Raw genomic sequence first — 27130 nt, forward strand, 5'->3', positions numbered from 1 at the left:
TCTTTCATCAGCTCTGTTCTTTTTCTTTGCAGGATGGCAGTGGGGCTCTCCAACGCAGTGGTTCGTTTGGTAAAATCCGTGATGCGCTGCGGAGAAGCAGTGAAATGCTGGTTAAGAAGCTACAGGGAAATGGTCCACCGGAGCCCCGGAACACAAGGTATGGGTTCAGCACCTTGGCATTAGTCATATAGACACACCTGTTAATTCACAGAACTCTTCCAGCTCACTGTACCACCATCACTTCTAAGAGTAGGCATTGTGCCCCAGCAGGCAAGGTTTGTTCACTTCCAGCTCACTGTACCGCCAGAGGAAGGCATGACAATAGGCATCCTGTCACGAGGAGGTGTGACCACCTCCCAGACAGGGTTTAGTGTATTGGGGCTGGGTGGGTGCACTCTGTGAGTGCCAGAAAGTCTGCACTGGGGGCACATTTGGTGTCCCTGTGCATAGTCCAGCTCAAACCAGTTCTGGGAGCCATTGGCTCCCCCTCTGGCGCAAAACTGGACAGAGGACATGGGTGTAGCCACCCCTCTGTCCTGCCCCTCCCCTAGGAAGGTCCCCTGAAACTGTCCAACCCTTTCCCGTGGGTGTAAAGTGGGTTACCTGGCTACAGGATTTTAGATTTTACCTGGACAAGATTCTACTAAGAAACCAAGTACTTCGACTGTCTGCACGACACTGGACACCTGAAGAATCTCCCTTGGAATAAAGGAGTTACTCCCCTGCACTAGCAGGCACCTAAGGGCATCTGACCAGCTTACTGCTCCTGAGTACTCCGAAGATTTCAGCAACACAGGAGGTGGGTTTTTGAAGGTCCCTGAGATCGATCTGCCCACGCAGCGATTCTGAGACCAGTATCCCTCCTGGGGACCACACGACCCAAACCCCTGTGCGCCGCGTACATTTGCAAGAGCATATGCTTGTTGGCGATTCCCGAGCTTGTGCTTTGGACTCCGTGTAGTCCTGACCCCAAACAGTATTTGCACCGAAGAAATCCAGACTCCTCGCACCAAGTGCTCCGTGGGCTGGTGCTTTGCAAACTGCTTGAGGTCTCCTCGCCACTCCTGGTCTGTTGGCCTGTGGGTCCTGGCAAGGGTCACCTTGTTTGTTCTTGGGCTTCCCTGGTTCTTCCAGATGTGCCCTGACTCTCCATTGCTTGGAGAGTCCCCTGGACCTTGCTGGTCCACACCGTAAACTGTTTGTCCTTCCTGTGTGGGTTGCATTTGCCAAGGCTTGTTTGTGCTCCAGCCAAACATCGACCCCTTAGCACTCGACATCCTTCGTGGGACAGCTCACCTCCGGATCCTGGTCGTCCTTGACGTCTCCTGGTCCCCGTGGCTGCAGAGTCAAGTATCCCTTCTTCGCACCTGAAGCACCTGACATCGGTGGGCATTCGACTACCGAGCCCCTGGTAACCTGAAGTGACGCAGACACTGTCCCCTCTGCTTTCAGGTTCCTCTCACTTCGAATCCAGGCTTGATTCCCCCGGACACTTTACCTTCACGGCAGCAGGACTTCTTTGCAGATCTCATTTGAAAACAACAGAGGTTTCTGACACCACTTGACCCCTATGCACCCGGCTCCTTTGGGATAGGTAACATGGGTACCTTGGTACTCACTGGTGGGTTGGCTCGAGAACCTCTTATATGCCAAAGGGTTTGCTTGAAGTCCTCCTAGAAGTGTCCTTAAACTGTAACCTTGCAACCGTGACTTTTCCATAGAGTTGTACGGAGCACGCGGTTGTGTTTCCTCACTGCATCCATCCTCCGTGGGTCCCCTGTGTCACTACCTTGGATGGTTCCTAGGGGTCCCAGCGATTCTACGTGCTCTAGGCACAGTGTCTAGTCAAGTCGTGATTGTTATACCATTTGTTTAGTGTATGGTTAGGTCTCCCCCCTGGAGCCCGCTGTGCATTGTGCTATATACAACTGTTCTATTGATCCAGTATTGTGTGCTTTGTGCTCTAATCTCGTGTAGAGACTAGTAGAGCGTGTTATATTAATAAATACATATTTTTATATAACTACTGTGTGGTCCTCCTTTCATTTAGTCATTCAGGAGGTGATATTCTGGTAAAAACAAGCTGCTTTACATTCCTTCAAGATTAAGCCTGAAGGCTGCTCTCCACAGCTACCACTAGGATAGCTTTCTGAAAGTTATCTTTGACCCCATACATCATAAGGGTCGTGTTGCCTGGTAGAGGGTGCCCACTTTAATTAGTGGACAGCATATACCTGGCCACCTTCTCAGAAACAGCACCTGCCTTACTGCAACACTGCACTTAAAAGATGGTAGCAACACACGATAAGAATAGCAACACAAATAGTGTCACGAGGTGGGTCAGTCGTATGTGATGCTGTGGAGCGCTGGCTTTGGTGGATCATTTAATTTATTGTACCGCTACAGAGATACCACCCCAGTGCTTATTTATACAATGCGATTGGCCACCAGGGTGGTAACCCAGTAACACTTAGGAACTGAGTGACGACGGTCGAGAAAGTCCTGGCTCAGGCAGTAAAGCAGATCAGGACATTGGCAATTTCTCCAGGACAACAAATGCTCATAGTCCTCATGAAGCACAAGACCCATTTGGGAGCCGCGTTCTTTCATGGGTAATAGAATATAAAGTTTGTACGCAAAGCTGGTGTTACATCAGTTTGAAGCAAGCTTTAGTGGTGGTCATTACCCCATGACTTGGGACATGGCCTTGAGTTGACATACCCTTCAAAGAGAAAATCCTTCCTTTTTTTTCTCATACAACTTTATTGCATCTTACAAATCATTGACAGTTTTGAAAGTAGGAAATTGCCATTGGCATATATATCCCCCTCCTCTTTTCCCACCCCACAAACGGCAGGAAGAGCTGTTGTAGTAACATTATACATTTTGTAGGGGTTCCTATCCCGTAGCTCTGTCCACAGTTCCCAAGCCAATGTGAAACCTAAGAACTCCCCTCCCTCCACCCTCCCCGCTCTGTGGACAGATTTCCTGAGTCTATGTCAAATGTATGATGTATGTGTATCTTGGGTATTCCAGGGTGTTCCGTCAACCACCTGTCAGCAACCATCTGGCAGGCAGTACATCGGGGGTGTTCTCGCTAACTACGCAGTCAGATTCTCCGGCTCACCTGGGGCCCGCATGTCCCATAGATCCACCAGCATAGATGCCCATGCCCTGAGAGCGTTTTCAATTTTTTCTTCTTTTCAGACATGCTTTATGCGGCCCGCTTCCGCGGACGAGCATTAACAAATGTCCCCTAGCCATTGGGGGCGTGAGGTTCAACCCAGTTATCGCAATAGATCTTTTTCTACTTCCAGTTGAAAAATTCCTTCTTCATGCTGTATGGTTACATGCTCCAAGTGGCAAGTGGTGTGTCTCATGTCCTCAGTGTCTATAGAAACAAACACAGTGGTCACTAGAAACACATTTTTCTATTTGTGCTGATCTGTTACATGTATACTATTGGCGTTAGTCCAGTTTGTAGTTCAGCATTAGTACATGACCATCCACGTGCAAAAATTCACATAGATTTCAAAACTATACTAAAAGGCGTTTGAGAATTCTAAACAAAATTGGTCAATCCCATGGAACTTCCTGGCAATGCCTAGTAGCACTTCATGTTTGATTTTATGTGTTGCTGCCGGGCAGTTGCCCAATACCTATGACAAATACTGTGACAGTTCCAGAATCAAGAGTGGCAGAATGGGCACTCCTGTGGCAACATGTCTCCCGGAGTAGGGTGTGATTGGGATTCTGTCTGGGAGCAGAAATGTTATCAGTGCACTATCAGGATCTGACTTGGGTCAGGTGAATGAGGGATGGTGGCACTGAGCAGATCATGTGATACCTAAGCTGATGGATAAAGAGTGGTCACCGTTGTCCACTCAGCAGGAAGCTGAGGATCCTAGATCGGTGAAAGAGTAGCTTATAGACGTTAAGAAAATAGATGGGAGAGGGGTAAAGTCAGGTAGCAAAGCAGGCAATATGGAGGGGAGAGGGGCATGGGGATACGACTAGAGGAGTAGGGTCCAACGTGGAGGAAAGGAAAGCATGGAGATGCCACCACCAGAGGAGGAGGATCCAACATGGAGGGGAGAGAACCAAAGAGATGCAGCTGCTGGAGCCAGTGGATCTAATGTGGAGGGTAGAGAAGCATAGATATGACACTAGAGGAGGAGTAGTATCCAACTTGGAGGGTATAGAAGCATACAGATGACACTAGGTGAGGAGGATCCGACGTGGTGGGGAGAGAAGCATGTAGATTCCAACAGAGGAGGAGGATCCCATGTGGAGCAGTGGAGCATATGGAAATACCACCAACGAGAACAGGAGCATGGAGATCACACCAGAGGAGGAAGATCCAATGTGGAGTATATGGAACTACCACTAGAGGAGGGTAAAGAAGCATAGGGATGACACTAGGTAAGGAGGATCCAACGTGGAGGATAGAAAAGCATGAAGATACCACCAGAGGAGTCTGAACCAATTTGGAGGGGAGAGGAGCATGAGGATGCAGCTGGTGGAGCCAATCGATCAAACATGGAGGGTAGACAAGCATGTAGATACCACCAGAGGTGGAGGATCAATCGTAGAGATGACACTAGGTGAGGAGGAGCCAACGTCGAGGGGAGAGAAGCATGTAGATACGACCAGAGGAGGAGGAGGAGGAGAATCCTACATGGGTGGGAGAGGAGACTGGAAGTAGAACTAGAGGAGTAGGGTCCAAAGTAGAGGGAAGAAACGCATACGACTAGAGGAGGACCATCTAATGTAGAGGGGAGAGAAGCATGTAGACACCACCAGAGGTGGAGGATCCATTGTGGAGCGGTAGAGCATATGGAAATACTACAGGAGGAGGTGGGTCCAATTTGGAGAGGAGCATGGAAATACCATCAGAGGAGGAGGGTCCAATGAGGAGAGGAGCATGGAGATACCACCAGAGGAAGAGCAGGATCCTACAAAGAAGAGAAAGGCACATAGAGAGGCAGCTGTTGGAGGAAGAGGATCCAACATGGAGATACAAGCAGAGGAAGAGGTGGATCTAACGGGGAGTGGACTGAAGCATGGAGCTACAAGCAGGGGAAGAGGAGGATCTAAAGTGGATTGCACTGAAGCATGGGGATAGAAGCCGAGGAAGAGGAGGATCCAACATGGAGTGGAAAGGAGCAAAGAGATGCAAGCAGAGGAAAAGGCGGATCTAACGTGGAGTGGACTGAAGCATGGAGATGCAAGCAGAGGAAGAGGCGGACCTAACCTGGAGTGGAAAGGTGCGTAGGTATACAGTTACCCGAGGAGGAGGATCCAACGTGGAGGGCCCTCAAGCATGGAGATACAAGCAGAGGAAGAGGCGGATCTCACCTGGAGTGGAAAGGTGCATAGGTATACAGTTACAGGAAGAGGAGGATCCAACGTGGAGTGCCCTTAAGCATGGAGATACAAGCAGAGGGAGAGGAGATCCAACATTGCGTGGACTGAAACAGGGATAGAGAAGCAGGGGAAGAGGAGGATCTAAACTGGAATGGACTGAAGCATGGAGGTAGAAGCCGAGGAAGAGGAGGCTCTAACTTGTAGTGGACTGAACCATGGCGATACAAGCAGAGGAAGAGGAGGATCTAGTGTGGAGTGGACTTAAGCATGGAGATACAAGCAGAGGGAGAAGAGTATCCAACATGGGGTGGACTAAAGCATGGAAATAGAAGCAGAAGAAGAGGAGGATCCAAGATTGAGTGGACTGAAGCATGGAGATACAAGCAGAGGGAGAAAAGGCTCTAGCGTGGAGTGGCAAGGAGCAAAGAGATGCAAGCAGAGGAAGAGGCAGATCTAACATGGAGTGGACTGAAGCATGGAGATACAAGCAGAGGAAGAGGCAGATCTAGCGTGGAGTGGACTGAAGCATGGAGATACAAGCAGAGAAAGAGGAGGATTCAAGATTGAGTGTGCTGAAGCATGGAGATACAAGCAGAGGGGAGAGGAGGCTCTGGCGTGGAGTGGAAACGAGCAAAGAGATGAAAGCAGAGGAAGAGGCAGATCTAACATGAAGTGGACTGAAGCATGGAGATACAAGCAGAGGAAGAGGCGGATTCAAGATAGAGTGTGCTGAAGCATGGAGATACAAGCAGAGGGGAGAGGAGGCTCTAGCGTGGAGTGGAAAGGAGCAAAGAGATGCAAGCAGAGGAAGAGGCGGATCTAGCATGGAGTGGACTGAAGCATGGGGGTATATCAGAGGAAGAGGCAGATCTAGCGTGGAATTGAAAGGAGCGTGGGGGGGCAGTTGGTGGAAAACCTGACGCTCACATGGAAAGCACTTGCTAGTTCCACCTAATATTAATCGCCTGAAGCCCAGAGGATGGACCTTTCAAACTCAGACCTGTAAAGTGGAACAGCTGCTTCCAACTAAGCAATGTTTTCACTTATGAAGGTGCTTTAGGAATCTCTAGCTCGGAGTACCTCGACTGCTGACACTGGTCTGATCACTCCGATGCTGGAGTGCGTTAAGCGCTTTATAAGTGGAATGATAACGACGTTTCTGCCCAAGGACATCATCCCTCCAAGGATAGGAGACTGCTGCAAGTCCGGGGGAAGGGAGACCCTCAGTGGCTGTAGGAGGTTCAGGGGTCAGATTATTGGTGTTTAATTTGTAGTTTCTGCTGCCATCCCATCTATGTGGCTGCACAGGCCCCCCACCATGGTTTTAGGGATGCAGGACTGCTGCAGCCACTCTCCTGTCCTTCACATGTCATGAAGAGAAGGCAATTCACCAGCCTTTCAAGTGAGTATCCATGCAAGTTAAATGCAGTGCCCCTCCTGGAGAACAGGCAGGTAAGCTACGACCCTGCCACAGCAGTCCCAATGCCCCAGTGACTGAGGGGCAGAGAGGGCTGCACATACGTAATGTTCCTGCCCTGTCACAGTGCCCCCGATGTGCCCCCACAACACAAGCAAACACAGGAGTGCACGCCCTCTACGCTTCCCCCTCCCTAGCTGGTAGCTTTGGGTCAGTAACCAAACTAGAATGTTCAGAAACACTGACAGTGTGTGAAAGCTTTGGACACTGCACTAAAGAGTGAAATCGCTGATTTATTAATTTGCATTTCTTCTTTTGTAGCATGAAACGTGCAGCGTCCCTAAATTACCTGAACAAATCCAGTGATGAGTCCTTCCAGGTAAGATTGCAAATGGGTGCCAGTGTGCAGTGCAACCAGTGTGCAGTGCAGAGACACTGCTTCCTATCCTTTGTGTCTCAACGACTACCTCTTGGATGAGAGACACAAGAGAATGACAGGCATACTTGCAACCATTTCTAATCTCTTACTTTACTACTCCCCATCCCCTATCCTCACTCCAACCTCTTAATGTACCCCATAAACCTTCTTTTCCTTCATCTCTCCTCACCCCACCATCCTCTTGTCCTTGACCTCGCTCATCCCTTCCTTTTCCTCATCCTACACTGCTCTGTCTCCTGGTACCCGATTCCTTGCCTCCATCATGCTTCTGTATGCCTCTCCTACTCCGCACCCAGTGCCTCGGCTCATTACACCCAGCCCAGGCCCTACTACCCTGCCATCCATCCGCTCACAGCCGCCCTCCTAGACCCCCCACCATTGCCTCATGTCTTACCTCAGGCCCTTCTCCATGGCTCTCACTCTCTAACGTCCCGGTATCTTTATATTATACCTCTTCTAACCTCTCCTGATGCAGGTCATATCCCTCATGGCATTTCATGTAATCTTCCTTGCATCCCTGCATTCACTCTTCTTGAACACTTAGCAGCGGTCTGCTTCTTACACTACTATGTATGTTTCACTTATCACACTCCACTTTTCTAGAATGCCTCAGCACGTGCTTACTTCCTACACTACTGTGCATGTCTCGCCACACTCCACTCTTCTAGAACCCCTCAGCACCTGTTTACTTCTTACACTACTGTGTGTGTCTTACTTACCACAGTCCACTCTTCTAGTATACCTCAGCACCCACCTACTTCTTACACTACTGTGTATGTATCACTTACCCCACTCTGCTCTTGTAAAACGCCTCAGCACCTGCCTGCTTCTTACACTACTGTGTATGTCTTCCCACACCACTCTTCTAGAAGGCCTCAGCACCCACCTACTTCTTACACTACTGTTTTTGTCCCACAGACCACACTCCACTCTTCTGGAACCCCTCTGCACCTTTGTACTTCTTCCATTGCTACTTTTTACAGGACTGTGTATGTCTCACTTAATACAATCCACTCCTGTAGAATGCCTAGCTTCTGCCTACTTCTTGCACTACTATGTATGTCTCACCACACACGTCTGTAACACCTCAGCACCTGCCGACTTCTTACACTACTGTGTGCCTCACCTACCACACTGGTAGAATGCCTCATTACCTGCCTATCTCTGGCACTACTATGTATGTCTCACTTAGCACACTCATGCCACCAGCACATCTGTTCACCTTCCACTCGTCTCTCACTGCCCACCCTAATGTCCTTTTGGTCTCACAACCCTGTACTTTCCTCAATCTTCCTTACCCCATTCCTCTCTCTCTTTGTCATCTCTCTGAAGGCTACATTCAACAATTTAATTAAAAGTAACGACGCTGATTGCAATAATACTGGTACTACTGTTTGTGTCCCTATTACCACTATAACTTGTGGTAACTGCTCGTGCAGCCTCCAGTGCCCCTATTACCACTATAACTTGTGATAACTGCTCGTGCAGCCTCCAGTGCCCCTATTACCGCTATAACTTGTGATAACTGCTCGTGCAGCCTCCAGTGCCCCTATTAACGCTATAACTTGTGATAACTGCTCGTGCAGCCTCCAGTGCCCCTATTACCGCTATAACTTGTGATAACTGCTCGTGCAGCCTCCAGTGCCCCTATTAACGCTATAACTTGTGATAACTGCTCGTGCAGCCTCCAGTGCCCCTATTACCGCTATAACTTGTGATAACTGCTCGTGCAGCCTCCAGTGCCCCTATTACCACTATAACTTGTGATAACTGCTCGTGCAGCCTCCAGTGCCCCTATTAACGCTATAACTTGTGATAACTGCTCGTGCAGCCTCCAGTGCCCCTATTAACGCTATAACTTGTGATAACTGCTCGTGCAGCCTCCAGTGCCCCTATTAACGCTATCACTTGTGATAACTGCTCGTGCAGCCTCCAGTGCCCCTATTAACGCTATCACTTGTGGTAACTGCTCGTGCAGCCTCCAGTGCCCCTATTTAACACTATAACTTGTGATAACTGCTCCTGCAGCCTCCAGTGCCCCTATTAACACTATAACTTGTGATAACTGCTCGTGCAGCCTCCAGTGCCCCTATTAACAGTATAACTTGTGATAACTGCTCGTGCAGCCTCCAGTGCCCCTATTAACGCTTTAACTTGTGATAACTGCTTGTGCTGCCTCCAGTGCCCCTATTAACACTATAACTTGTGATAACTGCTCCTGCAGCCTCCAGTGCCCCTATTAACACTATAACTTGTGATAACTGCTCCTGCAGCCTCCAGTGCCCCTATTAACACTATAACTTGTGACAACTGCTCGTGCAGCCTCCAGTGCCCCTATTACCAGTATAACTTGTGACAACTGCTCGTGCAGCCTCCAGTGCCCCTATTACCAGTATAACTTGTGACAACTGCTCGTGCAGCCTCCAGTGCCCCTATTACCGCTATAGCTTGTGATAACTGCTCGTGCAGCCTCCAGTGCCCCTATTACCGCTATAACTTGTGATAACTGCTCGTGCAGCCTCCAGTGCCCCTATTAACTGTATAACTTGTGACAACTGCTCGTGCAGCCTCCAGTGCCCCTATTAACGCTATCACTTGTGGTAACTGCTCGTGCAGCCTCCAGTGTCCCTATTAACACTATCACTTGCGATAACTACTCCTGCAGCCTCCAGTGCCCCTAATAACACTATCACTTGCGATAACTGCTCGTGCAGCCTCCAGTGCTCCTATTAACACTATAACTTGTGATAACTGCTCGTGCAGCCTCCAGTGCCCCAATTAACAGTATAACTTGTGATAACTGCTCGTGCAGCCTCAAGTGCCCCTATTAACGCTATAACTTGTGATAGCTGCTCGTGCAACCTCCAGTGCCCCTATTAACGCTATAACTTGTGATACTGCTCGTGCAGCCTCCAGTGCCCCTACTAACGCTATAACTTGTGATAACTGCTCGTGCAGCCTCCAGTGCCCCTACTAACACTATAACTTGTGATAACTGCTCGTGCAGCCTCCAGTGCCCCTACTAACGCTATAACTTGTGATAACTGCTCGTGCAGCCTCCAGTGCCCCTACTAACGCTATAACTTGTGATAACTGCTCGTGCAGCCTCCAGTGCCCCTATTAACGCTATCACTTGTGGTAACTGCTCCTGCAGCCTCCAGTGCCCCTATTAACGCTATCACTTGTGGTAACTGCTCCTGCAGCCTCCAGTGCCCCTATTAACGCTATCACTTGTGGTAACTGCTCGTGCAGCCTCCAGTGTCCCTACTAACGCTATCACTTGTGATAACTGCTCGTGCAGCCTCCAGTGCCCCTACTAACGCTATCACTTGTGATAACTGCTCGTATCACTACTCCGTCTAGAAGAACTCAAACGAATATGGTTGGAACCACCATATGGTGAGTTCTGCTGTTACAACTGCTATTGGTGCCACTTTTACTGCACCTATATTAGTTGTACTACTAAGTGTCCTGTTGGAAGTATACTGGAAGAACACAAAAAGTGAGCCTGTCACTTTACATGTCGGAACCCAAGAACCTCATCTCCAGAGTCCCCCAAGGCACGTCTGACGCCAAGAACCTTATCTACAGAGTGCCCCAAGGCACGTCTGACGCCAAGAACCTCATCTCCAGAGTGCCCCAAGGCACGTCTGGACCCAAGAACCTTATCTACAGAGTCCCCCAAGGCTCTTCTCTCAGCCCAACCCTATTCAACATCTACATGACCCCGCTGGCAGACCGCATCAGATCACACAGCATCTACATAGTTTTCTATACTGACTATTCCCACATATGGGGTTCCTGTCAGATGAGCCCCCCCACAACAAAAACCAACATCTCCACTTGCATGACCACAGGGCTTCCTGGATGAAATCCAAATGCTGGAAACTCATCACAGAGATGGAAGACCCCAGCTTAGGGCTCCACCTGGTGGACCCCAGGCCTCGGCCCCACACCCACCCCACCACCTATGCCAGAATTGTAGGAAATTATCCCTTATTGACCTGACAGCACAAGTCAACGCGGTGACCTCCTCAGGCTTCTACAACCTGAAAATGCTACAAAAAGATCTTCAAAGGGCTCCCAGAAAACACTGGAAATCTGTCACATGGGCCCTCATCACCAGCAGACTTGACTACGGCAACATACACTGCTCAGGAGTCCCCAAGAAATTCCTGACCAGGCTCCTAAATGACTCAGCAAGACTCCCCCTGAACCTACCTCGCTGCACCCACATCACCCACACCTCAGGAAACTTCACTGGCTTCCCCATCACAAAGCCAACCAGTTCAGACTCCTTACACACACTTACAAGGCATTTGACAACACTGGCCCTGTCTTCCTCAACAGCCAGTACACCTACACTCCCCCTTCGCTAAGCCGAACTCTCACTAGTACACATATCCCACACTCCCAACAAAAAAGCTAGAGGCCGTGCCTTGTACATCTCTTCCGAGGCATGGTACAACCCTCCACAACACATCAGAGCTTCTTCAACGCTTTTCGAATTTCGCAAAAAGTAGAAGACCAGGCTCTCTGAATAATCCTACAGAGGGGAAACCTGCCTACCCACCGGCAAAGCCCTAGATATGCCTCGGGGTTGATTAGCGTTCTTTACAAATGTATTTAATGTAAGATACCCTTGGTAATAATAGTGGGAGTGCTACATAGACAACCGTCTGTTACTAATTCCGCTTCAAGTGCTGTATCATTTACCTATACGACTGATAACACCTACTACTATCACAGCTGTTTATGCTCTCATGACTATTTGTAATTTTACTGATTCTACTTGTAAGGCTATGTGAGTTTTGCACTCCGATTCATTTCTTCAAATGCCAGCTTATTAACAAATATATTTCTTATTTTATTTGATCATCTGGATATGAGCACATTTAGAGTGTGTGTGAACCATCCTGTTTATCTGAAGGCTTTTTTATTATTTCAATAAAAACTTGTAAATCTAATACATCTTTAAATCACAAGGTAATGCCTATTTAAATGCATCATTTCCATAACCAAAATATGTAATGATTTCAAATGTAATAATGGACAACCGAAAGAGACAAACTCCTCTCTGTTCTTAATCCTGCTACTTAAGTACCTTGTTGCTTCCTCTGCACAGAGGCCCTGACTTTATACAGTTATTTGAGGGGGCCAAGCAACATGGCCGACAGAACATGAACCTCTGAGCTCCCGGCCAGGTGTTCGCCAAAATCCTAATAAATACTGCATAATCCAACTCTAAGGTAGCCTAAGGAAGCCATCCCGGTAAGGCAGACGGCGCGCGGTGCCCGAATGCTGCGGGTATCTGAGAAACGACTGCCTACGAGAGTCCCAGACCGAGTGAGTGGAGCGGGCCGGGCAGGCTTGAACAATTAAGGCCTGCACCTGTATGAGGCCCAGACAATGCCTTGCTTGTCCCTGTAGCTGCCTCGGAGGCCCAGCTGGAGCTGAACTAGGAGGTGAGGGGGTCTGGAGTAGGTACCCTACCTCGCCTGCAGAGTGACCCACATAGCAACAGCCAGAGAGGGGGCCCCCGTTGCAGGGGTGCCAGTCATCTCCCACGGGGGCTCCGTGGGCCTGCCTGCATCGCCGCACAGTACACCAAAGAGGCCCTATGCTGCGGCTGCTGGGGAGAACCACCCGCAGCGGTTTGAGGAACAGCCGTGTGGGACAACACATTGTCGGTTTGACTTGTTGGCATACTATTGATCGGTGAGGAACCCAAGAAGTTGTCAGTGATTGCACACCCTCCCCCCGGCTGAAACATGTACCAGATGGGCCTGGGGTGCACACTAATTGAATGCTCCATTCCCGCCTGTGTGACTATGCAGTGCCACCTCCATCATTGACGCAGTCCTGCTTGGGTCAAGTTGAAGTAGTGAACAGTGTGGGCGCCTTGACAGAGGGTGGGACCACAACCCAGCAACAGACTTCCACACATGGTAACTAGCGCAGTTCTATGGATTGCGCCACATTGTTTGTCCCCCTTCTGCCCCCAGGCTCACGGAGCAGACTACACTTGTTTACATCATGGTGTGCGGGGAGTGCTGGATGTACTTGAGGAGCAGCCGATGCAGTGTTGGTGCGCCCTCCCTGAAAGTGCTTGGAAGCGTACACCTGACGGCGCAGCATGGTGGTTCGCCTCTATCTGGGTCCAGTCACATCCTCTGCTTGGACCTTGGTGGGTGTACTGAAACTCCATCTTTCCCTAGGTGGGTGACTCCTGGCTGCCCTGGTGCCCCGGAGTGGCCGCATCAGCTACAGTCTTGTGAAAATGTGCCTTTTAAGGGGCACACCGATGCAGGGGTCACCCTTCTCTGTCCACGGGTCCTTAAACCAACAAAATAGAGATTGGCACTAAAGCTGGGATTCAAATAACAAGTTTATTAATCACTCATGAATGTACAGGGCGTGCCTTAGGAACTCCCCAAATATTCATTGACCTTCCGAAAACCACCTCATATGGTGTGAGGCCAGATCATGTATGTGGTACTGATCTAATGGATAGCAATGCTAAAGGCAGTGCATCATGCCATTTCAAAGATTGGAAGCCTGTATCTTGGCCAATTTTAATTTTAGGGTAGAGTCGTAAGTTCCACTAGCCCTGCTGATTGTGGGTGAAAAGCAGCATGAAACTTCTGCTTAATTGTCAACAACATGCCCAATAAAATGGGGTCCATTGTCACTCCACAAAACTCGGCAAATGCTGAATCGGGAAAGAACTCCTTTAGGAGCACCTTTGCTTTAGTAAGAGCTGTATTATCTTTCATAGCGTATGCCCCCACCCATTTATTAAAGGCACAAGCCACTACCAAGACATACTTCAGGTTGTTACAGCGCTCAAGCTGGATGTAATCCATTTGCAGGACCTCAAAAGGTGCAGTAGGTATTGCAAACCCTCTTGTTGGAGTTTGTGTCCCTTTTCCAGGATTATACTGGAGACAGATCAGACAGGACTGGACTATTTTCTTAGCCGTTCCGACAATCTCTGGATGATCCCAAATTTGCATAAGTTGCTTTGCCATTGAGGATGCTCCAACATGTGCCGGCCCATGTGCCATGTGAATCATAGGAAGTAAATAGGCTGTGGGTTACTTCCATTTTGTCATTTCTTTATTCCTCCAACAGCCCTCATCAACCAATGCTCCCTCCTTAGGCCATTCTGTCTAATTCTTCAACAGAAGCAGATTGTTGCATGTCCAGCACTTCTTGCCTGGCATCATGCCAACTTTCAGCCCGTGATTTAACTACATTCATTGATGTGGTACTTCGCTGCATTGCAGTCTCTCGAGCTGTGTGATCTGCAAAGGCATTGCCTGCCCCTATTTTATCGGTCACTTTCTTGTGTGCTACATTTACCAATTGCTACTTTCTTAGGATAGGTCAAGGCGGTAAGGAGATTATGTACTAATTCTCCCATGCACTATTTGTGTCCCATGTGAAGTGAGAAAGCCTCTTTCTTTCCATAACTGCTCGAAGTTATGAGCCACGCCGAAGGCGTATTGGCTATCAGTGTAAATGTTAACCAGCAGCTCTGTACTAAGCTCACATGCTCTTGTCAGTGCTATCAGCTCAGCTGCTTGAGCTGACTTCTGTGGGATAAGAGCTGTCTCAACTACTGTCTGAAGTGTTGTAATTGCATAATCAGCAGATGTAGTGCCATCAGGCAGGATTCATCAACCCACAATTCCCCATCAACACTAGAAAAAGGTGTATCTTGTAGGTCAACACGACCCTTAGTGTGTTCTTCAGTAAGGGATATACAGTCATGTAGTTCTTGTGGCTGAGACTGGGAAGCTGGAAGTGGCAATAATATAGCAGGATTCAGAGTCAAACATCTTTTCAACATGATATGAGGGGCCAAAAGTGTCAATTCATATCCTGTCAAGCGAGCACTAGTCGGATGCTGTGTCTTGGTTTGATTTAGCAAACTGAATGAGGTACTAACACAAACAATCTATGTGCCAAAACTATTCCCTCGCTCTGACGTATGGACACAGCCGCTGCTGCTACCGCTCGGAAACAACCAGGCAGTGCGCGAGCAACTGGATCAAGGACAGCTGAGAAATATGCACAAGGACGTTGTTTATCACTGTGTGTCTGTGTTAAAACCTAGAGGGCACAACCTTCCCTCTCGTGTACATAGAGTGTGAAAGTCTTAGTGTAGTCTGGAGTTCCTAATACAGGTGCAGAACAAAGAGCTTGACGTAGCTGTTGGAAGACACTCTGGCATTCAGTGGTCCATGGGAGAGGCATCGGAGTGTCTTTAGTCAAAAGGGCCAACAAGGGTTTAATAATGTATGAAAAGCTAGGGATCCACTGCCTACAGAAAGAAGTAAGGCCAATCGGTGCATGAACATCCTTCTGAGTACGGGGCACAGGCGTGTCTAAAATAGCTTGAATGCGATCTGGTGTGAGTGCACGTCCCTTCCTAGACAGGAGGTGACCTAAATAGGTAACCTGCTGTCTACAAAATTGCAATTTCTTCCGAGAGACTTTGTAATGATGAGAGGCAAGGAATGATAATAGTGACAGTGTTCCTTCTTTACACTGTTCAGGTTTATCGGCAGCCAACAAGATGTAATCGACATATTGAATAAGAGCCACCCCTTTCAGTACAGGAAAAGAATCAAGCCGCCTTTTCAATGCCGGACTATAAATGCTAGGACTCTCTGTATACCCTTGTGGAGCTCTACAGAATCTGTATGATCTATTATTCTAAGTGAAGCCGAACAAATAACGGCTATCAGGGTGAATAGGTATAGAAAAAAATGCATTCTTTAAATCAATTACACTAAATGTAGTGGCAGTAGGAGGAACCATAGTAAGGAGTGTTGTGATGTCAAAGACTACCGGGTATTGGTACACCATATTTGTATTAACCTCTCGTAAATCAATAATGAATCTGTAAATTTTAGTGTCAGTGTCTCTTTTCAAAATAGGAAGGATAGGGCTATTACAAATGTTATAAGGGACTTCTTCCACAACCCCCACCTTTATCAAATCCTGAACAATGTGCGTCAATGCTTCTTCGCCTTCCCGAGATATTTTATATTGTGGCAGTCGAGGCAACGAAGCACCTTCCTTCACTTGAATATGTACTGGTGGAATAACCATGTGTCCCACATCGGTATCTGATGTAGCCCACAAAGTACTAGGTAACGATGCCAGAGCAACATCCTCTTTGAGACAAGACCTCTCAACCATTGGATAGTTATCATTTAAAATAACACGCACCACTTCTGGGGAACAACGTATTGTAGCACAGAAATGTTTAAGCATATCGATACCCGCAATTTATCAGGCGTGTTAGGGGAAAGCAGAAATGAACATGCTGCAGTGAATTTATCAAGACTAAATGCAAGTGACTGTGACAGTGGGCTAAGTGTAGGTGTCCCGTCAAACCCTATCGATGTTATCATTGTGCCAGACAGGAGAGCCCTAGGAACCAATTCTTTAGACAGAGCACTATGAGTAGCTCCTGTATCAACCAGAAACCGATCAGTGGAGCCCAATACATTTGCAGCAACATAAGGACCTTTCTGATCTACTGGGACCTCAACCGGTTCCTTACCCCATCCTAGGCATTCCTATGCATAATCAGAATCCCCAAGACCTCAGCCGAATAATCTGACATTTGATATTGATTTAGTCTATCACAAAGTATTAGAATAATGTGGCCCATGTTCAACTGCTTCAAACCTGGGACGAGTTCCTATTCCTCCCTTATTTCCTGAATTCCCTGGGCGTCCTCTCATGCTTCCTCTACCCCGTTGATACTGCTGACCTCGCAATAGGGGACACTCAAGACGCCAATGTCCAATCTCTTTACAATAAGCACACTGATCAGAAGACAAAGTTGATTGAGAGAAAGGGGGTACACCAAGTGTATATACTGCACGTCCGCCTCTACCACCACCTCTAAATGGTGGACCATATACTTGAGCCAACATAACTTTCGTCTTTAAGTCCTTACCCTTCTTATCCTCTTTGCCTTTTGCTTCTAATTCCTGACGCTCATAATACTGGGCCATAGTCAAAAGGGAGACTGGGGAAGACGTAGTCCATGAACTCTCGCTGGCCTTTAGGCAACTAGCTATTTCTGGCAACATGTTAGCGACAAATTTGTCAACAAGCAGATGCTTACCCGTGTCATCTGTCAATGACTGTCCACTAGAGTTATGGAATGTCTCTTCAAATCGTGTAAAGAAATCAGAAACGGACTCATCCGCTTTCTGTTTAGAAGACGCTAACATATTTCAATCTATTTTTTTTATGAAGTATAAGAGTTTCCTATTTAGTCACAATAGCTTTAGGAAGATCTAATATCTCCTGTTGTGGTTTCTGCGCAGGCTCTCTAGCCGCATCTATTTCTTCTAAATGCACCCAAGTATCACCATAGGCTACATTATCATCTATTTTCCTAATTGTTCTCCACATATCAGGGGGCAAAATAAGTCCAAAAAACATGTCAATATCTGGCAGAGTCATAGTTCAGGAGCTAATAGCTCCTTCCTCTTCTTCATAAAAAGCAGACGGATTTTTCCGTGGATCAGACAAAGCAGCTTTAAGAGCCATAACATCTGCTCTACTCCAGGGAGTATAGACCCAATTATAGACAAAATATCCCTTTGCATCATCTGAATCTTTATCGGCACTTGTTCCTGCACCCTTCGGAGGAACATACAAAGGCGCAGCTTCACGCATCGGTTTTACAGTAACCACAGTATCACTAGGGTCATTGTTTGTCCCCAAAACGTCTTCTTTCTGCACTGGGGTCTGAACTGTTTGTGCAGTTTTAACTTTACCAGCTGATTTTAAACGTAGTGTATCATGTCTTAATTTAACTACTCGCTTAATTAAATCGGGTATATTTGAAAAAAGAAAAGTTCCATCATTTAATTGTTTATAATCAGAATTGATATCGGTGGACTCTAAGTCTTTAGAAACGTTTCTAAAACCAAGTATTACCTCCCAGGTAAACTTCTCTGCAAAATACAACTGCTCTTAATCCTTCCACTGCTGAACCATCGCTACAAGGTCTGGCGCAGAAGTAGTCCCACGAGCTTCTTTGCGAGCAGGGGATCTGATAGTGGCTTTTTCATCAACAGTCAAAGTGAAGCGAGTCTGCCGCCCATCTCGCTTATTTAAGTCTTTATCATCTGAAGAAAGGTGTTCTTCAGAAAGGTCATCCTCCGGGGCAGAGGGAAATTTATACGGGAAGGAGGTCGATCTAACAAAATGGAGTCATCCTGAGGTTTATTAAGTATTGGATAAATGGGGCGCCACAGGCCAGTTACCTCTAAACGACGCTCCCTATCTTCTTTGTCTTTTATTTCCTTCATATCCTTATTTTTTAATTCCAACCCTTTTTTAATATCGTTTTTCGCTGTTCTTTTTCTGCTATAGCTTCTTCTTTCCTCACTCTCTCATGCGCTTCTTTCTCCCACATTTGTACACAATCAAACATATCTTGTCGACTCTTACACTTAAACAAACACTGCTCTACATACTGAATCTTTTTAAAATCAAATGACCCATTCACAGGCCAACTTAAATCAGGATCCTTTTTCGTATATTTGTTCCACAGTGGGGCATACTTTGGACGGGGTTTTTTCAAACCTTCCTGAGCTATCCTTCACGGGCCTTTTGCCTTTGGCTTGATCAGATCATTCTGGGGTTTTGTTCAACCTTGCTGTCAAACCCCACAAGCCCAAAGGGAGGGACCCACGTGAGCAGGTGGAAATCAGAGCGTGGAATAGGGTAGAAGCGGAGACCCTGTCTATGGTATTAACAGCTTCTATGACGCCCATTTCCGGTGGTATGGAGGAGGCTGCCTCCTCGTATACTAGATGGCTTAGGCAGGCATGTAAAGACCTTGCACCTCCTAAATTGCTCGTACCTAGAAGAATTGTACCTTCAGCCCCTTGGTACTCGAAGGAACTAAAATTGCAAAAATGCATATGTAAAAGACTGGAACGGAACTGGAGGAAGGGCTATTTTGACAAGGAAAAGGCGATATATCAAACTAGCATGGTCACGTATAAACAAATGTTGCGTTTGGCTAAACAGAAGTTTTATGCAGCTCAAATTGAGACGGCAAAAAATTCGGCCGAAGAGCTTTCTTACACAATTACCAATTTGTCCTCTGTCAGATCAGCCCCCGTCCAGTCTAGCACAGAGCTCCGTGAACAGATTGCTTTATTTTTTCAAACTAAAGTTAATAATATCTTCACTAGCCGTTGTGATTCGATAAGGACGGGACGGGAGACTGAGTCGGAAGGGGGAGACAGGGTCATGCCGGCTGGAACCCTGGAGTCTTTCAGGTCTTTAACCCTGCAGGACACATCGGAATTACTAGCCAATGCTAAATCCTGCTCCCCCCTGGATCCCTGTCCTTTGAAAATCATCAAATTGGCCCCGGTCCCAATTGCCTGCTATCTCACCCCCATTTTTAATAAGATGTTTGAAGGAGGTCAATTCCCAAAGATATGGAAGGAGGCCTCCATCCTACCGTTACTAAAAAAACCTAGTCTGGACCCTTTGGATCCAAACAATTTCCGGCCCATTTCCCGCCTGCCTCTCCCAGCTAAGCTGGTTGAAAAGGCAATGAATAAACAACTCAGTGCCTTCCTGAAGAATTCCCTCTTGCTTGACTCATCTCAGTACGGCTTCAGGGAAGGACATAGCACTGAATCTGCCCTGATCAATGCCACGGAGGAAATTAGGTCGGCAGTGCATCAGGGAGGCAGAGCTGCTCTGATCCTTCTGGACCTATCGGCTGCGTTCGATACGGTCCATCATGGGCTGCTGATGGATCGTTTAAGGAAAGGTGGGATTCGGCGGAAGGCATGGGATCTGCTCTACTCTTTTCTCTCTGACCGTAGCCAAATAGTTGCTCTGGGTAATTTTTCCTCTCAACCCTTCTCCCTACCTTGTGGGGTTCCGCAGGGGTCTTCATTAAGTCCCACCATTTTTAACGTTTATGTTACTTCCCTTGCTCCTATTATCAGATACTATGGGTTCAGCGTCACATCGTACTCGGATGACACACAAATCGTAGTGTCCCTACTTCCAGGTCTGGAGAAGGGGTTGGATTTCAATTTTCAGTCTTGTATGATGGAAGTGGGGCACTGGATGGCCAGTAATTGGCTCAGGCTGAACTCAAATAAAACCGAGGTCATGCTGTTTGGGAACAACCCCAATTTCTGGACGCTCTCATGGTGGCCGCCGGCCTTGGGGGCTCTCCCCATCCCGGTTAAGAAGGTAAAAAATCTCGGGATTGTGGTGGATGCCAAACTTTCCATGGCCGCCCAGGTTAAAGCGGTAGCCTCCAAAGCAGGGTACGTGCTGAGAATTCTGAAAAAAATCTTGATTCTGCTCCCACTTGAATGCCGTAAAACGGTGGTTACGGCCCTGGTATTATCCAGATTAGATTACTGCAACAGTCTGTACCTTAATCTACAGCAAAATCTGTTGCATAGACTGCAGCTGCTGCAAAATGCTGCTGCTAGACTTTTGACAGGCACCCCCAAATGTGCTCCTATTTCGAAGGCTATTCAAGATCTGCACTGGCTTCCAGTTAAAAACAGGGTCCAGTTCAAAGCACTGTGCCTGGTTTTTAAAGCCTTGCATGAGGAAGGCTCAGATTTTTTAATAATACAATTTAAATGTGTAGCTCACTGGTTAGAGGAGGCATACCCTGAAGCAGAGGTCAGACCCGGGACCAGGGTTCAATTCTTGACGCGGCAGGGTCCGGAGCCCAATTGTCCACGGACTCGATAATTCTCGCTTCGGTGCCCACTCTAAGCACTAGTTAACACTATGCAGCTCTGGGCAACAAGCTTGCTTAATCTCCACAATGGCCCCCCCCGCGGCGGGATGCCTGGCTTTCACCTTGGGGATGCCCAGTACGGGTTATCTCACAGGGAAAAACCAGGACGGGTTCCCAATGCAAGCGCCAAGATGCCCAAGGGTAAGTTGAGCGCTATACAAGAACACACATAATAATAATAATAATAATAAATGGTATTCCCCTCCGCGTCGGCTTCGATCATCTGATGCTAAACTGATCACTGTCCCCTGGATAAAAAAGGCCCGCTGGGGCGGGCCCAGCTTTTCCTTTGGTGCTGCCAAACTATGGAATAAGCTGCCTCTCCACCTGCGACGTATTGATAACCTGTTGTGCTTTAGAAAGTCGCTGAAGACCTGGCTGTTCGTGAACTAATTTCCTCTGCCTGACCGGTCATGGGAGGAGTGGATAAGCGCCAGGGCACCTTCTTGGTAATCGCGCGCTCTATCAATCGCCATAACACAGTGTACTATACATTATGGAAGAAATACCGTATTTAATGTACATATGCCTATTAGGTGTCCCCTCTGGGAGAGCCGGCTGATTTCTTTCTAAATCCATTTTGGTACCACCAAGACAGCAACACAACCTAAGGAGTGTGCTAGGAGCAAGCATGCTACCAAATTTTGTAAAATATTACTTATCCGAGATATGTAAAAGTAGAGAAGAATCTCCACATTACCTGCCTTTATCTTTTGCAAGAGATAAAAAGATAAGCAAAACCAGAATCTTGGCCAAGCAAATCCAAAATCAGGAGTGCCGATTCAGCGACCTTACCAAACAATAGCCTCCAACTGCCAATCTCTTGGTCGACCTAATGGTCACTGCAAAACTTGCGCCAAAGGAAGTCTCAGTCGAGACCGGCCACCACCTGAAGGGTCAAATCAAGAAAACCAGAAAAGTCGCTTCAGTCTGCAAAGACAAGGGTCTCCTCATGCAGGACGTCTCCTCAGCAAGGTTCTGTTCTTCCGTCAAGACCACTCCTTCGGGCAGCCGCGTCTCCAATGAGCCCCACGAGTCGGGCGCCAAACTGTGGACATGTGCCTTTTAAGGGGCACACCGGTGCAGGGGTCACCCTTCTATGTGCACGGGTCCTTAAACCAACAAAATAGAGATTGGCACTGAAGCTGGAATTCAAATAACAAGTTTATTAATCACTCATGAATGGGACTACGTCAATACAACACCCTCAAGTGATGCAGGAGGTAGTGCATGGAATACAGAGACCATGGTGCTTATATACACCCTTTGTTGCAGAGTAAGCATGTAGTTACAAATAGAAGGTACAAGCATACACAGGAATAGTTACAGCCAAACATGGACAGATGGGAAATCACTTAGTTAGCAAAGTGGGAAGGGGAACAGAACTGCTTACAGTTGCAAGACACAGTTGGCAGTTATGTGTTTAGTCAGGTGCATTCTAACAGCTACAGGCCTTTTCTTAGCACATATACATTGCTTGAGCGAAGAATAGAAGGAGTTAACTAAAGCTGATGACTCCAGCAGAATAGAAAAGCAAGCAATGAAGACGGAAGTGTCACAAGGCTAACAAAATGGATGCTGCAAACAAGATGGCTTCAGCTCATGCTAACAGCATTTAATTATGCCCTCTGACGTACAAGCGGGTGGAGGGGTTCTCTGGTGCAGGCACCCACCGCCACCTTGTCTGGGACTGAGGATGCACATGTGCGTCGGGGATGCCCTGATCACTGTGGACGCGCCCTGGACTGTTGGATGACCACTCCTCCGCACGCATGCCGCAACATCTGGGAGCGCGCCCTGAACCGCTCTAGCTCCTACTAGGGCCAGCTCGATCCTGATTAGGGTGATGCCACGTAGGCGGTGGCAGTGGTGATGGTGATACCATAGTATGAGCCCTGACGACAAGGAAGGCCATTGATGCATTTGTAGGGGCGGAATGGAGCTGGTGAGACCTCTCATAGAGGGACGGTATTGACTCAACTTGACCCGGCAACCACACACATTGGATGTTCAGAGCTGGTGGCTCTGTAGGGACCTGTATCCTGGTGAGTTGTGCATCATATTTGAAGAAGCCTGTGAAGACTTTATTCTAGGACCAGGGCATTTCCTCCATCACGCTGGAGTAGCTGAGGTAGCCAAATTGACCTGGCCCTCATTCCCTGCTGCATCCCAGTCCACGTGTACACTGCGGCATGGGTAGACAGCTGATCACACATCTCTATAAGGCGGTGAGAGAGGATGCGACAGGTCCACCACCCAGGGCGCGTGCTGCGTGGGAGTCGAACCTGGACTCTCCGTTGGATGACAGTGTATAGACAGGTATCACACACACGGTGACTTGCAAAGCCCGCTTTAAGCTGGTGCACTACAATTTACGTATAAGACTCCTGAGAGTCTCCACTGCAAATCCCCCACCTGACCCGAAAGTTGCCCGCTCTGCATCGCCAACAGAGTAGACTTCATGCACCTGGCACGAAGATGCCAGATGGTGCAGGACTTCTGGGCACAGGTAGTGACTACCTCTAGTGGTCCACGCACATACGAATTGATCATATACCATTACACTGCTTGCTGGGCTATGTTAAGAGACCGAAGGCCATAAGATGCCCTACAAATTCCTGCAACCGGCGCTAGTTTTGACCAGGCGTAGATTAGCCGTCACTTGGATGGGCCAGCATACCCTTGCAGTCGAACAGTGGCACAGGGATGTACAGGAGTGGGCACTGGCTGAAGAGGTGCACATGAAGCTGAGTCGGCGTGATGATAAACTGGAGAATGACATCCTGGTATCGAGGGATGTGTGCGACACCTTTTAGATCCGCGCAAAGACAGAGTCCGCTGACAGCCCATGACACAGGTGTGAGTGTGGTTGACATGAATCCAGGTGGCGGGAGGTTTAACAGCAGCGATGCGAGGGTATCCACACTGCCTGTTTGGTGTGTAGCCTTGCAACATAGAGGGATGGATAAAGGCCGCCCAAGCATTTGTAATTTGAACTATCGTTCTTCCCACCATGACCTGCCGTGCATCATGTATAATGCTGCCTGTATTGCTGTCTGTTGTCCTTTAAAACTGAAAAAATATAGATTTAAAAAAAAACTTTGGACAGTTATTTTGTTTAAATGACATACATTTTACTCATTTAGTTTGAAACTGCTACTCAAGATTTTAGCTGTCAGCAAACTATATATATTATTAAGCATGCAGAAGGGTACTTTTCGTTAATAATGTCGTTTTATGAACAATATTCTTGCTATAAACTGGAAGTAAAACAGTCATATCCACTGGTGCTGTTATACATTTTTGAATGAATCAATGTGGTGATGTAGTCTGTGAATGTACCTCCTTTATTCGACACAGAGGAGGATGGGAGCTCACTGCCTCACATCCCAGCACTCAGTTCAGCCCAGTGCATAATGGTAAGTGCAGTGCATGATAACACTTACTTCAGTGACAGTCTTTAGTTTTTCACCCTTGTTGGTGCAGCCAGTGCTGTGTATCTCTAGATATGTGTTTCAGGATAGTTGTTCTTCAGTAGAGAGCAGCTCTTTTTGATTTTGGGGGTGCCAGAATGCTGCTCAGGGTTTTCTTACGCCTCTGTACCACTCACTGGGTGCAAGTGCATCAGCCAGCGCTCGTCAGCTGATTCGCTCAAGGAGCTCATCAAACAAACGGAGGGTGGCGCACACTGCCTCAGATCCCAGCACTCAGTTTGCCTCAGTGCATTCAGTCGATCAATTGAGATTCAATGAGAATGAGACGCTGCACGTTTGTCGTCTAAGAATAGTGACATCAAATGACAAAAAGTGCGTGAGTTTGCTTTTCCTGATGGGTCCCGATACCTTCTGTGTATATTTTGGTTATAGGGCGTGTGCAGGGCAGGAGCCTCTTTGTTGGTAAATGTGTGTTGAAGGTTATGCTGCAACCTCACAGCAGGCTTTGTGTTCTCTTTCAGGGATCTCGAAGTATGCTGGCGGAGTCCAGGGGCCTGAGTGCCAGCACTATCAACCTGTCCTCCGGCACCTCACCGTTGTCCTCCAAGTAGACAGAGGGGTACTGCCGCAACTCGTTTGAGGGCATTCGTAGAGACGGGCACTGCCACTACCCTGCACCCATGACGGCAGCTTGTGCAGGATCAGTACATTTCAACATTTTGTGTCATTGCCATTAGGGTGAAAGTAGTTTGGCCTTCACTGATTGGCACTAGCAGGAACCAATCAGGAGTGCTGTTAACTGAAAGTGGGCATTTATCAGTGGTACTTCAGCCAATGATACCAGGGACTAGGAGAAGAATCTCCCTTTAAAGCGTCAGGAGCGGGATAGCTCCTTCGTATAATACTCGGACATTAGAAACCTGCTTAGAAACACGCCAGCACTGGGGTACTCCATCGTGTGATACTTTACTGAATCCTGCTGTCTGTATTCGAGCCTACACTACAGCGCACTAATGCATGAACAATGAATCCCTCACCCTACCAATCTGCTGCTGAAGATACTGTAAATATAAAGTAAGGCACTCCATTACTGTAAATGACATCACTATCCTACTTCAGCACTGGGACTACTCGCTCTGCTAATTACGACATTAGAATATCCACGCCACGATACTGGAACACCTCCAGCCTGTGATACACAGACATTAGACTATCCAGGCCGCGATACTAGAACATCTCCAGCCTGTGATACACAGACATTAGAATATCCACGCCACGATACTGGAACACCTCCAGCCTGTGATACAAAGACATTAGACTATCCACGCCACAATACTAGAACATCTCCAGCCTGTGATACACAGACATTAGACTATCCACGCCACGATACTAGAACATCTCCAGCCTGTGATACACAGACATTAGAATATCCAGGCCGCGATACTAGAACATCTCCAGCCTGTGATACACAGACATTAGAATATCCACGCCACGATACTGGAACACCTCCAGCCTGTGATACACAGACATTAGACTATCCACGCCACAATACTAGAACATCTCCAGCATGTGATACACAGACATTCGAATATCCACGCCACGATACTAGAACATCTCCAGCCTGTGATACAGACATTAGAATATCCACGCCACGATACTAGAACATCTCCAGCCTGTGATACACAGACATTAGACTATCCACGCCACAATACTAGAACATCTCCAGCCTGTGATACACAGACATTAGACTATCCACGCCACAATACTAGAACATCTCCAGCCTGTGATACACAGACATTAGACTATCCACGCCACAATACTAGAACATCTCCAGCCTGTGATACACAGACATTAGAATATCCACGCCACGATACTAGAACATCTCCAGCCTGTGATACACAGACATTAGAATATCCAGGCCGCGATACTGGAACACCTCCAGCCTGTGATAAACAGACATTAGAATATCCACGCCACGATACTAGAACATCTGCAGCCTGTGATACACAGACATTAGACTATCCAGGCCGCGATACTAGAACATCTCCAGCCTGTGATATACAGACATTAGAATATCCACTCCACGATACTATAACATCTCCAGCCTGTGATACACAGACATTAGAATATCCACGCCACAATGCTAGAACACCTCCAGCCTGTGATACACAGACATTAGAATATCCACGCCACAATACTAGAACATCTCCAGCCTGTGATACACAGACATTAGAATATCCACGCCACGATACTACAACATCTCCAGCCTGTGATACACAGACATTAGAATATCCACGCCACGATACTGGAACATCTCCAGCCTTTGATACACAGACATTAGAATATCCAGTCCGCGATACTAGAACATCTCCAGCCTGTGATACACAGACATTCGAATATCCAGGCCGCGATACTAGAACATCTCCAGCCTGTGATACACAGACATTAGAATATCCAGGCCGCGATACTAGAACATCTCCAGCCTGTGATACACAGACATTAGAATATCCATGCCACGATACTGGAACACCTCCAGCCTGTGATACACAGACATTAGAATATCCAGGCCGCGATACTAGAACATCTCCAGCCTGTGATACACAGACATTAGACTATCCACGCCACAATACTAG

General features: G+C 47.6%; 1 protein-coding gene across 5 annotated transcripts in view; it reads left to right on the forward strand.

The window, feature by feature from the left end:
• KLC4 (kinesin light chain 4) overlaps positions 1 to 26208 on the forward strand; it is a 595564-nt gene extending 569356 nt beyond the window's left edge. For all 5 annotated transcript variants that reach the window (XM_085610149.1, XM_085610150.1, XM_085610147.1 and 2 more), the window contains exons 14-16: positions 33 to 157; positions 7106 to 7163; positions 25019 to 26208. In XM_085610149.1, coding sequence (XP_085466275.1) covers positions 33 to 157; positions 7106 to 7163; positions 25019 to 25108 — 273 coding nt within the window. In that variant the 3' untranslated portion in view covers positions 25109 to 26208. The remainder of the gene's footprint in view (positions 1 to 32; positions 158 to 7105; positions 7164 to 25018) is intronic.
• Positions 26209 to 27130: the final 922 nt, after the last annotated feature.

The sequence above is a fragment of the Triturus cristatus genome, chromosome 6 (assembly GCF_964204655.1).
Source record: "Triturus cristatus chromosome 6, aTriCri1.1, whole genome shotgun sequence".
NCBI lineage: Eukaryota > Metazoa > Chordata > Amphibia > Caudata > Salamandridae > Triturus > Triturus cristatus.